Source organism: Equus caballus, chromosome 11 (genome assembly GCF_041296265.1).
Source record: "Equus caballus isolate H_3958 breed thoroughbred chromosome 11, TB-T2T, whole genome shotgun sequence".
Classification (NCBI taxonomy): domain Eukaryota; kingdom Metazoa; phylum Chordata; class Mammalia; order Perissodactyla; family Equidae; genus Equus; species Equus caballus.
The window spans coordinates 8527019-8543204 of NC_091694.1; the positions used below are offsets into that span (position 1 = coordinate 8527019).

A 16186-nucleotide genomic window follows, 5' to 3' on the forward strand; every position below is an offset into this window, starting at 1 on the left:
TAAATTGAGGTAAAATTCATATAACATTAACCATTTTACAGTATACGGTTCAGTGGCGTTTAGTACATCCACAGTGTTTGCTGTGCATCCATCACCTCTGTCTAGTTTCAGGTATTTTCCTCTCCCCCAAAGGTGGGCCTGTACCCATTGAGCAGTCGCTCCCCATTCCCTGCTGCCACCATCCCCTGTCAATCACTAATCTGTTTTCTGTCTCTGGATTTACCTATTCTGGATATTTCATATCAGTGGAATCATATAACATGTGACCTTTTGTGTCTGGCTTCTTTCGCTCAGCATGGTTTGGAGGTTCATCCATGTTGGAGCATGTCAGTCCTTCTTTCCCTTCCGTGGCTGAAACATATTCCATTGAATGGCATCTTCTGTTAATGGACATTTGGGCTGTTTCCCTCTTTTGTTGGTTATGAACAAGATCAAGAGCAATTTCTTAATGAACTCAAGTCATTCATTCATTCACTCGCCCGTCTGTAGAGGTGGAAGTTGAAATCACGATAGTGGCTGAGACGCCCGCAGAAGCATGTGAAGGAGAGAGCCAGGGCGGATTCCACCTCGGGCCCTGGCGGAAGTGAAGGGTACACACAGCTTCTCAAACATCAGCTTGCCTGAGGGGCACTTGGTTCAACATTCAGGTTTCTGAGGCCTGCGGTGGACCCTCCAAACCAACCGAGGACTGAAGTTAGAGATTCAGTCCATGTTTTTGTGTATTTCCTCCTTAGCTCTTTTGCAGGAGTTGTCATTATTGAAATGCTCACTCCCTTGAGCCAAACAATTGGGCTGCATTGGTCTTAGCAACATCTAGCTTGGAGGGTGGGCTCCGCACACTTTCCCATGGGCTCAGTTGATTGATTGGGCTTTTCATTTTCTTTTTGGGAATAAAGAGGCAAAAGGGACTTTGATGGTACAGCAAGGCCCCTGCCATGTGTGACAAAATCTGATTGTGCCTTCCTCTTATAGACAAAGGTGGGGAAGAGGGAGGTACCGATGGTCAGCTCCTCACAGTTACATCTGATGTCATCAGGGCTGACACTGTCTGCCCGGTTTTTGCCTTTAGTTACAGCTGAAGAGGACTTTCAGTATCTACCATCTGGGGTCACGAAGGGACTGCTAGCCTTTGGAGCCCGTTCCCTGAAGTCTTGGGCCCTGTGCTCACCACCTCCTCCTAGATAACCTTTTTCTCCTGGCCCTGCTTCTTGGGTGTAATCGTGGGTTAATCAGGTACACTGCTTCCTGCTTTTGTATCAGCTAGTTAATATGTTACTACACCCAGATTTAAAAATGCCTAACATTTAAAGGAGCTTAGCTAATGTTGAGAGTTTCAGGCAAGCCACCTATGTTGGCGGATGATTAAAAAAATAAGGCTATCGAAAGGAGTGATTAGGAACACATGTGGTGATGGATTATAATTAGTCTTTGGGTGGTGAACGTGATGTAATCTACACAATTCAAAATATATTATGATGCACGTCTGAAAAAAGAATTAATATATAAATGTATATTAATCAGATGCATGACTACAACCATATATTAGAATATCAGGTAATCTGCAAAGATAGTCAAAAAGCAGAATGTACACCGTAATCCCATGCTTTTTAACATGTATATGTATATATGTATGTATGCATGTGTGTGTATGCCCACAAATAATACATATATGCAGAAATTATTGAGTGTATATTAAAATATTAAAAATAAAAAAATCAAGGCTTATCATATCATCCAGTAATCATACTCCTTGGTATTTACCCAAATGGGCTGAAGAGTTATGTGCACACAAAAACCTACGCTAGGATGTTTATAACAACTTTATTCATAATTGCCAAAACTTGGAAGCAACCAATATGTCCTTCAGTAGATGAGTGGATAAATAAATGGTGGTCCATGCAGACACTCAGCCAGTCCTGGTGGTCTAGTGGTTAAGATTCAGTGCTCTTACCACTGAGGCTCTTATTTGTTTCTCGGTCAGGGAACCACACGATCCCTCTGTTGGTTGTGTGGCTGTGATGCTGAAAGCTATGCCACAGGTATCTCAAACACCAGCAGGGTCACCCACGGTGGACAGGTTTCAGTGGAGCTTCCAGACTAAGGCAGACTAGCAATAAGGACCTGGCCACCCACTTCTGAAAAAATTGGCCATGAAAACCCTATGAATAGCAATGGAGCATTTTCTGATATAGCACCGGAAGGTAAGAGGATGGTGCAAAAAGCCCCAGCAGAGTTCTGCGCTGCTGTGCACAGGTTGCTAAGAGTTGGAATCATCACCATGGTGCTAACAGCAAGATAGGATGTACAACACTGAGAGTCATCTCTCATGTGGACTTTGGGTGATAATGGTGTGTCAGTGTAGATTGATCAAATGTACCCCTGTGGTGTAGGATGTGGAAGTGGGGAGGTCGTGCATGTGTGGGGCAGGGATTCTATGGGAATTGTCTGTGCTTTTCACAGCTCAATTTTGCTGTGAACCTAAAACTGCTCTAAAAAATGAAATTAAAAAAACAGTAACATATGCCTTTATATGCTGTATTAGTTTCCTGTTGCCGCTATAACAAACTAACACAAATGTAGCAGGGTAAACAACAGAAATCTGTTATCTTACAGTACTGGAGGTCAGAAGTCCAAAGCAGTTTGAACTGGGATAAAATCAAGGTGTCAGCAGGGCTGTGTTCCTTCTGGAGGCTCCAGAGGAGAAGCTCTTTCCTTGCCTTTTCCGGCTTCTAGAGGCCGCCTGCATTCCTTGGCTCGTGACCTTTTCTCCATCTTCAAGCCAGCAGTGTAGCATCTTCCAGTCTCTCTTTCTGACTATGACTTCTGCTTTTGTCATCGTATCTTCTCTCTGACTCTGGCCCTTATCCCTCTTCAAAAGGCCCCTTGAGATGACATTGACCCCAGCCAGATTATACAGGATAATCTCCCTGTCTCCAGATCTTTAATTTAATCACAGCTGCAGAGTCCCTTTTGCCATGGAAGGTGACACATTCACAGTTTTGGGGATTAGAATGTGGTCATCTTTGGGGAGGACGTCATTATTTTATCTACCACATATGTCCTTTAAATAGCTCTTCTCTGGGCCCTATTGTCTGTTCAGACAGCCAACCCAATTCTGTTTTGAGATTGTTCTTTGGTCGTTATCCAGTTTATGCGGGAGGCAGGGAGGCCGGTGAGGAGAAGAAATGAAGGAAATCCAGTTGGGTCTTGGATTTGACTGGAAGGATAAAGAACAGCGATTCTCAAGGAGAGGGCCCACCTGAATCATCCAGGATGCTTTACCATTTCCAACATCCCAGATTCTCGCAAACCCTCCCTTGTGAGGCACATCTCTTCTGCCTCACCTCACATCGCTTGTCGATGAGAACATGGTGTATTTCTCACGTGTAGGGGCAGAAAAAATGCTGGCACCCAGTGACGCAGAGGGATGAGAAGGCGCTTTCACAGAAGAGGTTGGACTGTGCGTTGAGAAGGAGATGAGGAGTTGAGGCTGGGGAAGTGCCCCAAGTGACCCTGACAGGATGGGATGTGGGGAGGTGTTGGAGGATGAGATGAGTGGCCTTACCTGGATCATGTGGTTTTAGAGTTGTTGATGGTAGGACTATATGAGAGGCACTGAAACATGCAAGGTTGCTGGACAGGTCTGTTCCTCTGTGCAGGTCCTCCTTGGTGGGGTGTTTACCATGAATGGCAGCTACCATGGGCTGTTGAATTCTAAAGCTAATGAGACAACAGCCTGGGAAAGGCCATGGCCTAGAGAAGGAGCCCCCAAGCTTCCTTTGATGGTCTTTTGGAGCTGAACTGATAAGACATTTTCATTCTTTCTGGGAGTTTGTGAGGCAGATGCAATTTTCTGTGGGTGGCACTAAGACTTTTGCTGGGAGAATCGAGCCCAGAGCGAGTGACTGTGTGCGGATGATGGTTGGCGGAAGGGAAATCACTTTCTGCATGGGTTTGTTGTTTATCGTTGCTTTTGTAATACCTGGCACTGTCACTCTGAATGTTATTTTGGAGAAAGATGATGCAGATTTTTTTAAGGCAAGGCATAATTAAGTCATTTTTGGAAACCCATTCAGCGTTTTACATGTCAGTGATGACTGTCCTATGGTTACGATGGGGAGTGGGTGTACTCTAGCCAAGAAAATGTCACAGCATCTAGGAGAGTAAATGACCGTGGATGAGTGTTTAATTTGGTAAACACTAGACAACCTTTTATTGGGTTGACTGCCCTGAGATTTGGGTCCAGCTTCATTTTCCTCTTTTTGCTCATGCTTTTCCCGTCATCGCGATGATTATGGTCCCGCTTGCTCAGTTCCCTGGATCTGCCACTTATTGGCTATGAGACCTTGAGCAAGTTATCTTATTACTTAGAGATTCAATTTCTTTATCTACAAATAGCAATAGAAAACAGTACCTGCCTCCCAGGGTTGTTGTGATGATAAAATAAGATATCAAATGGGAAGCTTGGTCCCTGGAAATAGTAGGTGATCGATAAATATTAGTTCCCTTCTTCCTTTTTAGAGATAAGAGAATTGATAGGACTCACTGGTTGTCTTCAAATATTTCAAAGGCTATCACACATCACAGAGGAAAGACAGTTTCCTTATTGCCCCGGAGAGCAGACCTAGAGCCGATAGGTAAAGATGGAGACAAATTTCAGCTCCACATAGGGAGGAACTTTGTGATAATTAGAGCTGTCTTGTAATGCAGTGGAGCTCATCAAGTAGTGAGCAGCTTGTCCTGGAAGTATGCAACTAGAACAGGATTTCTCAACGGCATTCTTGACATTTGGGGCCAGATAATTCTCTGTTGTCAGGGGTTGTGCATTGCAGCATGTTTAACAGCATCTCTGGCCTCTACTCACTAGATGCTAGTAGCAACCCCTCCTCCCCATGTGTGTGATGACCGGAAATGTCTCCAGACATTGCCGAATGTCCCCTAAAGGGCAAAATTGCCGCTGGTCAAGAACCACTGAATTAGAGGCTAGATAACAGCAAACTAGACTCCGTCCTCCCAAGGTCAATTCCATTGTACCCCAAATTGAGTTCTTACAACATTAGTTCCAGGAATTCTGATGGTGGCTTTTTGGTTTGGGGTAGAGCCTACACCGAGAATTAAGGGCCTCACACATGTGAAGTTGTGGGGTTCAGTTAGGGCCATAGAGAGCAGCTGAAGTCCCCACTTGGAAGGCCTCCTGTGGATGGTTTAATGCTTGTTGCTCCCTGTGCTTTCGCAGGTCATGTTGGCAGCTTCCTATTGGTCTCTCCTGGCCCCAGCGGTTGAGATGGCCACGTCCTCTGGGGGCTTTGGTGCCTTTGCCTTCTTCCCTGTGGCTGTTGGCTTCACCCTTGGAGCCACATTCGTCTACCTGGCTGACCTCCTGATGCCTCACCTGGTGAGTACCCCTCTTCTCTGGGCGATTCTGTCAGGGTATGTTCAGCTCTGTGCAGTGGATTCACTTCCGTTCAAACTTGATATGCCCATTAATGTCTCTGTTAAGTAGCCAGTGATATCAAAATAGATTCTTCAAAAACCTTTAGGGTTTTTACCTAGAGGAATTGAATCGCGACTTTTTTCCTAAAAGAAAACAAGCTCTTGGCAATATGACTAAGCATCCCCTTAGTTACATTTTGGTAAGTTCAGATTTTAAATGTCAGATTTTATTATAAATATAGAGAGCGGCTGAGGCTGTGCTGCGTGGCACTGAATATGTGAGCGGACGTAGAAACTGGGAGAAGTGAGGGACCGTGGTCATGGTCCTGACCCTTAAAGAGCTTGTGATGTCACCAGGGAGACGACAACACGCACAACTACAGCATAAGACCTTTGACAAAGCATCGCATCAACAAGGGCTTGTCAATAGGAGGATGAAGTGGGAAGACTGGGCAGCCCAGTTCTGGGTTGCGCTCACTTCTGCCATTTGCTGCTTGTGTGTCCCTCCGCTCTCATTTTCCTTCCTCTGACGTGAGGCTGACTCCCCTGAGGGGCTACAAAGTAAAAATAAAACAATCTAAAAAGGCACCAGAATTAGGGGCAAGCCAGAGATTTTAGGCTTTTTTGCTGAAATAGGGTCAGTGGGTTGGGTTTGGGGAAAGAACATGTACCTGCTTTCAGAGAAGCTCGGTACGACAAGCCGTAGCCGGAAGTCTGGCTGTGGCCGCTGCGCAGAGCCAAGGCCAGGTCTGGAGCTCATAACTGAACGCATGGGCTGGAACAGGCTTGTCTGCATGTGCTCCTGTCAGTAGACAGGGTCAATGTCAATAAGAACTCGGCAAAGGCACACGCAGCCAGACCAGATGCTGTGTCCTGACAAGTCCTAGAGGTGGGCAGAGCCCTCCTGTGAGACCAGAGCTGGTGCTTGAATTCTCTGCTCACCAGAAAGGGAGGAGGCACAGGAGGGACCGTGTCGGGGAGGGCAGGCTCAAAGGCTGTCTCTTCTGTTGGATCATGGCGCATGAGTGCCAGGTACGGCTCGCTGGAGACAACTGGGCGTGTACCCCAGGAGGGAGGCCCATGTTCTCTTCTCTGCCTACCTGCCTTCTTTCTTGCCTTACATTTCCAACTGGAGAAAGAGAAGGAAGAATTCCTGGGAACTTGGTCCTGGGGCTGATGAGACACTGATGACTCATGTCACAGAAGGACCAGCCTCTGGACCAGAGAGCTGGATGTGATGGTTGGATGGAGAGCCATGATATTGTCTAGGAGGAAAGACTAGGTGTCATTTTTTTTTTTTCCCATCAAAAGCTTGACTGGCGGTGTCAGTTTCTGCGCCCTGGACCCTAGCTTCCTTGCTGTGGAATAAAACTGCGTGGTAATAGCTTCGAGAGGTCCTTAGTGTGGGCTGCCATATTCTGCTCTCAAATCCACCCTGGTTATGTGTAAAGTTGCTATTGGGATGTATTCTACTTGCCCTGGCAGGAAGCTCTTGCAGCCAGTGGTCTTAACTCCCAGGGGGCTGGCTCAGCTCTGCACAGCCCCTGCTGCGTATCCTTCAGCCCTTCCTACCTGGGCCCAACTGGGCTTTGAAGGCAGTATCTTGCAGAGGGCTCTTTGCAATCAGGATGGGTCAGCACTCCCTGGTACGGGGGCCGGGAGGGGCGGTCTGGTGTATTTGACCAGCTGTCTGAAAGCGGGGGCTTTCTCTGAGCAGTGTAAATAGTCATTGGCCAATTTGTACTGTGCAGCAGTACTGTTTTTTTTTTTTTAAAGCCTTTTGCTTCATGTTTGTTCTAATATATGCTTTGAATTTGGAGAAGATCCCAGGGGAAAGTGTTGGCTAGACTACGCAGAAAATTAGCAATGGTTTGGTGGTGGCGAGTGAACGTGTAGGGAGAGAATGAAGGGGCTCAGAAATGGCCTGATAACCATTAACACCCGGAACCTCACTAGTTGGACAGATCAGCCTGCCAGTAAACAACTGTGCTAGGACATTTTAAAAGAAATTAATTCTTACTATTGCTGTGAGAAGGGAAATTTGTCTTGGAAGGTCTTATAAATAGATTAGAATTATTTGTAATTGCTACAGTCACTGAATACAAATGTGGCTGTAAGAGTGGTGCTTGGAAACAGTCCATCCACCATCACTCTGAGACGGGCTGAAGGTTTCCCCTTGGTTTCACTCTTAATTTGCTTCCCAAACCCAGAAGGGCAGCAGCTTGGATCTCTGGAAGATGCTTCCTGGAGTCTGCGTTAACGGGCTTTGATTCCGAGTCCTTGTGGATGTCCATCGTTGACTGAGCATTCACAGGGAATGTATTCTTCCGGGGGCCCGGGGGGGGGTCCTAGAATTTGGTTTCAGAATGGTTGCCGCCCTTGGAGTTTAGGAGCCAGTGGCTTTTGAGGCTGTGGGGAGTTCTGCGGGTAAATTCAGCTTGAGATCTTTTCAGTTTCCAGTTCGTTCACCTCGTGACAAAGCCCCGCTGTTCAGCAGATAGCCCGGGAACAGGATGAAGTCGTTAGAGCAACAGGCTTTGGCTGCAGCGACGATGGAGGGGCTCTTATCCTGCGGAACAGGCCCCGGGATAAAGGGGTGCCCATCTGAGAGCACCCCAGGACCTCCTTTCTGTCCTGAGGGCCAGTGTGTGGAGTCTGGCAGGTGAGAGGAAGCGAGTCAGTGTGCGTTCTCTCACCTGGAGAAAGGAGCCCGTGCAGGAGGCTGGTGAGGGCAGAAATGTGGTGTGAGGGATTCTGCAGCAGTGCCCGACTCGAGCCCTGCCCATGGCCATGCAAGCACAGCGCCCACTGCCCGCCAACGTCGGAGTCACCCGCCCTGGTCACATTTATGTATTCAGAACACGAAGGGCAGCAAGACTCTAGGGTCCGTGGGAAGGAAACGGTTAACACCTGACTCTGTTCTCCAACTCCGCTTCCGTTCGTTCAGCCTCGCAGATTTATTTGTGCTCCTTTTGGAGCCGAAGCAAAATATTGCTCATGAAAAGGATTTTATTCATAACAGCCCGTCAGGTTGAAGCCACTGTGGCTTTGTTAACTTCAGATGCGTCAAATCGCTCTCTGAACTGGGTATTTATTTTCATTTATTTAGCTGGGAATAAAGTAGAGGAGTCTCATGCAGTAACTGTTCACAGGAAGTGGACTGGCAGGGTTTACACAGACCTTTCCGAATGGTGGCTTAATGGAATGGGGAAAGAGGCAGGGGCGGGCAAGGAAGGTGCAATCAGCTGGCCTGGGTAGAGGGCTGGCGGGAGGGTGGAGGATGGGGAGCTCGGCTGGGCCAGCCCCAGCCCCGCGTTCGCCTTAGGATGGCGCTAGGGAGAAATGGAGTGAACATCCACCAGCTGTCGGGAGCTACTGACGTTTTTAGGACCTTTGCAGTTTTCCTTCTGTTTGAAGTTAAGAGTGGCAGTGTCTGGGAAGCCTTCACCTATGGTTTCAATCAGACGTTTTCTGCTGGTGGGTCGAAGGGTAGGGTGGGGAAGATAGTGTGTCTGTCTCCAAGGCCTCATGTCCTTCTTTTCAGTCCTATTTGTGTTACATCAATACAATACAAACATCTCTTTATAAAATTTTTTTAAAAACTTTTATGTGAAAGTCCCTCCCTGCTGTAGACTGGCTCCCCCCACCCCCCCAGATTCATATGTTGAAACCTCATCCCCAGTGTGACAGGATTTGGAGGTGGGGCCTTCTGGAGGTGATCCCCCATGAATGGGATTAGTGCCCTTATCAAAGGGACCCTTGAGAGCTCCCTCAGTCCTTCTGCCCTGTGAGGACACGCAGATGCTGTCTATGAACCAGGGAGCCGGCCCTTACACTGAGTCTGTGGCACTTTGATCTCAGACTGGCAGCCTCCAGAGCTGTGAGAAGTAAATGTTGTTTCTAAGTCTATGGTAGTTTCTTGCAGCAGCCGCAACTGACTAAGACACTCTTCTATTCCTATCATCTTCCCAAACCAACCAATCATTGTCATCAGTTTAGTGGGTATCCTTCCAGATTTTTTTCTCTTTTCTCTCTTTTTTCGTTTTCTTTCAGACAGCAAATTATGTTGTGTCTTTTAAATATTGAAATATAAACACTTCCCCTGCATTCGCTTGTATTCTTCAAGTATGCTTTAAATCAACTTATAGCAATATGAAGCCTGACTCCATTTAGATCTCCTTTCTCTTTACTTGCATGCAGGCAGACATTTTTACACAGCTGGAATCAGTCTATGCATTCTCTTGTGTGTGATTTTTAAATTTGAAATGGTTTTTATCTACAGTTGTTTTATTAACGCACGCAGCATCCTCCCAGCTTAGTGTAGTTTGCCCGACAATTTCCCCATCATTGAGCAGTTAGGTTGCTCTGTGTTTTTACATATGTATATATGTACATCTGGAAATGCAATTCTGTTTTGTGTTTTCTGAAAAACACATGGTAACATACTGTCTGTGTTGTTGCCACTTACTTTCTTCAGCTTGCTTTCCATCTTGGCAGCCTTCTCTCTGGGAGATGTGAGCTCCCCACCCCCTCCCTTCCCTCTCTTGGGATGTGACATCTTGAGGAGGCTGCCCAAGGACTGCAGGAGGAAGGGAAGGTGGTGGGTGTGTGACTGTCTGACACTCTCCTATCTGAGAGAGCCTGGCTGCTAATCCTGCCCAGCCACACTCCAGGGCAGGGAGATTAGCGAACGGGACAGGAACTGCCTTCTTCTGAGCTCTCTCCCTGACTTATCTGTGGCCCCAGTTCTGTTCAGTTTCTCTTAGTTTTTCTCTGTGATAGCAAAGAAGATGCCTTTGCTGAAAACTTAAACGAGTAGTATGTGCACGTACTTTTACAGGCACCCAACTCGTGCTGCTGTCAATATTGGTTGGCTGGAGTTGCTATGAGGGATGACATATGACAACTGTCTGGAAGTGACAGGTGTCACAGGAGGCGATTGACCCCCGCCCCTGACCCTGAGAAATGTTTGCATGTTTTTCTCTCCTTATGGATTTTCTCCATCTTTAACATTCTGATTCTACTTCACGAAAGCATACCTTGCAGAGAAAAGGAGAGAGAGAGAGAGAAAAGGAAATGGCAAGAATATCTTACAGAAAACAGACAGGAGAAATTGCAGGGACTATAACATAAGCCTGATGTTGTCAGATAAGCCCAACTAACTTTATAGTGAAACTTGGCCCTCTGCCTCAGGTTTAGTATTTTCTTTCTTATACTGTGTTGAGGTTTGAGATAACGCAATTCTAGATACTGTGAGGTGCGTCCTGGGGTTGATCAGTTGTAGAAATTTTGGTTCGCTGGAGAGAGCCTCCGTGGCGGTAGCAGCAGGTTCCTCCAGTTGGGGATGTGACTGTGCCGTCAGCCGAGGCTGGAGTGTGCGGGTGGATTGCATGTTGTTTGAGCAGTCAGGTCAAAGAGGGATGAGGTTTTGCAAACGTGCCATTTGCTTAACTATCTCCACATCTGTATTCATTTCCTAGGGCTGCCATAGCAAAATACTGCAGACTGGGTGTCTTGAACAATAGAAATATATTTCCTCACAGTTCTGGAGGCTAGAAGTCCAGGATCAAGGTGCTGGCAGGTTCAGTTTCTTCCCACCTCTCTCTGCTTGGCGTGCTGATGCCGTCTTCTCACTGTGTCCTTACGAAGTCTTCCCTCTGTGCTGGCACATCCCTGGTGGCTCTGTGGGTCCAGATTCCCTCCTCTTATAAGGACCCCAGTCAGATTGGATTGAGCCCACGACAATGGCCCCATTTTAACTTAATCACCTCTTTAAAGGCCCTGCCTCCAAATGCAGTTAAGTCCTGACGTACTGGGGGGTTAGGGCTTCAAAATATGAATTTGGCCGGGAGGATGACACAATTCAGCCCATAGCAACATCTTCTCAGTTTTTTTGATATTTACGGTACTAGGATTGAAAGGTGACTCAGGTGGAGGTAGTTCATCCTGTGGATGTCGCTGGAGGCCATCAGTTTAGGCACTTTAGGTGTTCTGAACAAGAACAGGCTGCGGTTCTCCTGGCATTTGAGCTGGCAGGCTGATTGGGGATACCCCAAGGGGCAAGGCATACTGACAAATATACAACGCTCAGGAATGCTTTAGTTTCTGATGGAGCAAACCCGTGAGCTTGGCAGCAACGGCAGGTGAGTCCCAGCTGGGGAGCGTTGTAGAAAGCTTGTCCTTCAGAGGGACTCACTGACAAAGACGTTAGTTGAGTCTTTTGTGAAACAGACAGGATATTTCATCTTGGCACACTGAAGCCACAGACCCTGCAGAGTGAGATATTTGGGGAGAGTGGTGTTCAGGCCCTCCTGGGTCCCAAGCACCCGTTTCTATGGTGCAACTGGAAGCTGTGGTTGAGGTGGTTTCTTTTGCCTTTCTGTGCCTTCTGCATCCTCCTGTGAGCAGCCTGACTCCGTTTAGGAAGATGCCCAGATGTTGTATTTGTCCTGTTGGTGTGCAGAGGCGTTAAAAAGGGGTTTGAGGCTATCTCCAAGTGTGGTGTGCTTGCTGATTCTTGAGAACACAGCGGGTTTAACCGTTCCACAGCTGCCTTGCAGCTCACATTTAGCTGCTGGGAATGCATGCCATGATCTCCCTCTCTTCCCCGTCATGTGATCTCTTTGTTTTCTAGGGCAGGCGGGGAATACTGCTCTACCCATGTCTATGCCTGTGTGTGTTAGCTGTGCACACCGTCCTGGCTCATGGAGGCTGCAGGAAGAATATCTGTGGCTTTGCAGCCAGTGGCACAGAACATCAGAGAGGGCCTGCTTTCTGGTTTCTGACCAGAGTTCCGAAACCTGCCTCTGTCGGTGGTGTATATTCCCAGAGTAACCTCAGTGAGTCTGGCATGAACACATGTGCATGCACACATGCACACACGTACACACATACGTGCAATGCTTATGTGCACGTGTGCACTCATGTACACACATATGCACACACACACACAGAAGCTGCCACTTCAGTACAGGTTGGCTTACTGAAGGGGCCTCCCCAAGCACTGAATGGTTCTTGTTATTGTAAGAAAGTGTCTTCCTTGCCATCTGTTGAGCCAGGTAAAATGTTTATGAGTAATATCCAGAAGCCACCATGGAAATTTATTGAATGAGTGGGTGGTTGGCAAAGATGATCTACAAGGCTGGACGGCTAAAGGAATCTTAGCTCCTTCCTCCCAGACGTGGTGGGGCATGTCTGTCTAGCTCACAGTGCCATCAGGAAGTGTGTTAGGAGCGGGGTGGGGTGGGGCGGAGGTGGGAAGGAGCTTGGGAAGTTCTTTGGTGCTTTATCCCTGGCTGTGTCCCTAGCTAGGTGCCTGGTGCATCAGTGCCAGCAGAGCAGGTCTTGGGCGTGCCCTGTCGTCTGTCTCTGTTCTGATTGTGGTGGTTGTGGTGACAGTGTTGACGGCAGGGCCAAGGCTGGGGAGTCAGAGTCCCAGGGGAGGTAGAGTTCTGGTGTCAGAGAAGAAAAGAGGAGTGAAGTTCGGGGACCCAAATGTGGTTTGGCCAATTCTTAGGAGTCGGATTAAAGCCACTAGAAAAACTAAAACATTATTGTTGCCCATGTTGAGCCCTGGGGATAAATGACAGCCGGCCCATCAGTGATAGTAGGATAGGGCGCCTCCCTCTGAAGATGCTCTGTGCAGCCTGTGTCTGCGGTTCCTTTCGCCGTCCCGGTGGAGGGGAAGCGGATTTCATCCCTGTATCTGAGAAGCACACTGTGTCTGGAAATCACAGCCGGCTCCCTTGGGAGCCTCCTTTTTCCAATTACGTGGGTGAGCAGTAGGAGGACTTACCTTACCTTGACCTGAGCAAGACGGAGGTGTTCTGAATTTAATGCAAAAACCAACAGATAATTGTGAACGCCATGGTAGTGGTGAACAGCTCAGAACACGGTCCCTCCAGCGTTTGTCAGGCTCTCTCCTGGCTACCCTATGGGATGCAGTTTGTGTTCCTTCCCCGGAAAGCCTCCCTGACCTGCCCCATGTCTTGGTTCCACTTTGCACTTCTCCCATCCTGGCCCTTCTCTTCACTGTGCTGTCGTTACCTGTGGACCCGATCACTTGTGGCCAGAAGGCAGGGACAGCTCTGTCCTCCACACCAGCACAGTGCCTGGCACATAGTAAGTTTTCAGGAGGTGTTTAATGAATGAATGAGTGAATGGAGATTTTGGGACGATCAAATGAGATCATCTTTATGAACACTCCTTACAGCTTCTCAGTTGAAAGTGCTTTACCCCTGTGAGCTATTTTCTGGAAGCAGATCCGTGCCCTTTGCAGTTGACACTTTTGGCACTACAGACATGAGGCACAGATAATTAGACATGCAGGTGAAAAACAGAAAAACTTAACCTGAAATTTGAATCTTTTATATGATTTTTCAAACTTTATTCACTTTCTTAATTATGTTTGCCTAAGAAGCTAAAGACTGCTGCCGCCGTTTAGAATAAGCATCTTCTAAGCACTGAGATCAGGTGTGTTAGAAGAGAGGTGGGGGTGGAGGTGGGAAGGGGCAGTTTGGAATTGGCTTTGGTCCTTTAGAAAAATACTGACTCCTGAACCTCCCTCTGGAGGTTCTGATTCATCGTGTCCAGGGAGGGGCCTCGGTTTCTGAAACAGAACATCCCCACAAAGGCCGTGATGCTCAGCCAAGGTTGGTAACCGCCGACTGAAGGCTACTTATAACCCACTTTTGTTCAGGTGCAGTTTTTTGGATGATTGACTGCGATTCGAGTACCTTTCTTTTTGCCTTTGAAGCCAAGTCTTACTATTGCAAAAGGCTCAGAAAAGAGGGAAAGGAGGACCTCCTGCAGGTGATTAAGGGACAGTCTCGAGACGAACAGGGGGAGAGGATCTGGTTCCATGGGTTGCAGACTTCAGAGCACACCAAAATCACCTGAGAGACTGAAAAAATGCAGGTGCCTGGGCCCCACCCCACACTCAATGACTTACAGACTCTTGGGGTGACACCCAGGCACCTGCATTTTAAACTACATCTCTAGGGGGTTTAGGATGTTCCTCAAAGTGAGAGAATCACAGAAGAGTCCAGAAAGGTGAACAGCAATGCTGGAGGAGTCTGGAAAACTGGAGTATCTGAGGAACAGGTACAGAAAACTTGGGGGGTGGGTTGCTCCAAAACCTCCCATATTCCACAGTCTCCTTAAAATCTTTTTTTTATTGAAATGAAATTCACATAATATAAAATTAACCATTTTAAAGTGAACAAATCAGTGACATTTAGTACATTCACATTTTTGGGCAACCAACACTGCTGTCTAGTTCTAAAACATTTCATGACCCCCCCAAAGGAAAGCCTATACCCGTTAAGCAGTCACTCCCCGTTCCTCCCCCACCCTCCCCCACCCCAGCAACCACTAATCCGCTTTCTGTTTCTACGGATTGACCTGTTCTGGATGTTTCATATAAATGCCGTCATACAACATGTGACCTTTTGCGTCTGGTCTGTTTCACTTAGCACAGTGTTTTCAAGGTTCGTCCACACTGTGGCACGTGTCAGAACTTCGTCCCTTCGTATGTCTGACTGATAGTCCATTGCGTGTATATGCCATAGCGTGTTGTCCCGTCATCCACCGATGGGCATTGGGTTGTTTCCACCTCTTGCCTATTGTGAATAGTGCTGCTGTGAACATGGGTGTACACGGTTTGTCTGGACACCCCTTCTCAATTCTCTTGCATATATATCACAGTTTCCCTTTTCCTGCTGTTAAGTCAGGTCAACCCAGGTGGACAGCCAGACTGGCGGCTCGGCTGACCCACTGGAGTTGGCATGTGTGGAGCTCCCTGAAGCTCAGCTCTGCATGAGGATTGCCCGGGAGGAGAGTTGGGCCGTCAACAGGGCCAAAGGGTGAGGAGGTCTGGAGGGGCAGGTCAGCGGCAGTGCGGTTCCATTTGACTGTGGCTTCTGGCTAGCTTTAATTTTAAGTGCCTTTACTTTGCAAGGTTACAAGGGAAACAGCAAGAATAATCTTATTAAAAATACATTTCTGACCGTGTCACTCCCTGTCCCAAATCCTTTGATACCTCCCCTTTGGGTCCAAGCCCATTTTCTTCATCTTTTTTTCTTTGTCATTTAATATGGGCTTACTTCAGGCCTCTTCTCCAGCTGCCTCCCTGCCTCCTTAGCTTCAGCTGGGGCTGGTCCTTCGCCACCCAAATCAGCCACGAGCTGCTGCAGCCGGGTCTTAGGACACGTGGTGCCGTTTGTCATCCTGAGCCTGTCCTCATGTTCTTTCTCTGCCAGAAACCACTTCCCTCCTTTAACCTTTACCTGGCCTAGTCCTGGTTCCCTTTCAGGTCCTAGCCGTAGACATCCCTTCCTCGAGAAGCTGTCCTGGAGCTCCTGCCTGGCAGGTGCTGTCCTGGTGCACTTAGGCTCCTGGAGGGCAGTGGCTTGGTCAGTCTTGGTTGCTCAGAGTCCCCAGTGCCTGGCGCAGATGCTGGCACCGAGAGGGGACTCAGAAAATGATTCGTTAGGGGATGGAGTGAGTGTTTGTTTAGGCCTGGAACTTTATTTATCATTGAATCCTCCGGGCCTGCCTCAGTGCCTGGAATGTGCTAGATGCCGTGGTCCGCTCCAGCACCTCCCAGCATGATAAAACTTCCTCAGTGTGTGAACAATGGCTGGAAAGGAGAATTGTGTCTTATGTTATATGTATTTACATACGTGCATATGTGTGCATGTGTGCTTTTTTTTTTTTTTACAAACTGAATTCTAAGTAAAGTACCTGGGGGCAG

At 47.7% G+C, this 16186-nt stretch overlaps 1 protein-coding gene across 11 annotated transcripts in view; it reads left to right on the top strand.

Moving 5' to 3' along the window:
- The window catches only part of SLC39A11 (solute carrier family 39 member 11), a 352088-nt gene that overhangs the window by 47396 nt on the left and 288506 nt on the right, over positions 1-16186 (top strand). For 8 of the 11 annotated variants that reach the window (XM_070226022.1, XM_023652126.2, XM_023652129.2 and 5 more), the window contains one exon: positions 5237-5395. The exons of the other annotated variants lie outside the window; for them this stretch is intronic. In XM_070226022.1, the coding sequence (XP_070082123.1) occupies positions 5237-5395 (159 nt within the window). The remainder of the gene's footprint in view (positions 1-5236; positions 5396-16186) is intronic. 11 annotated transcript variants of the gene reach the window in all.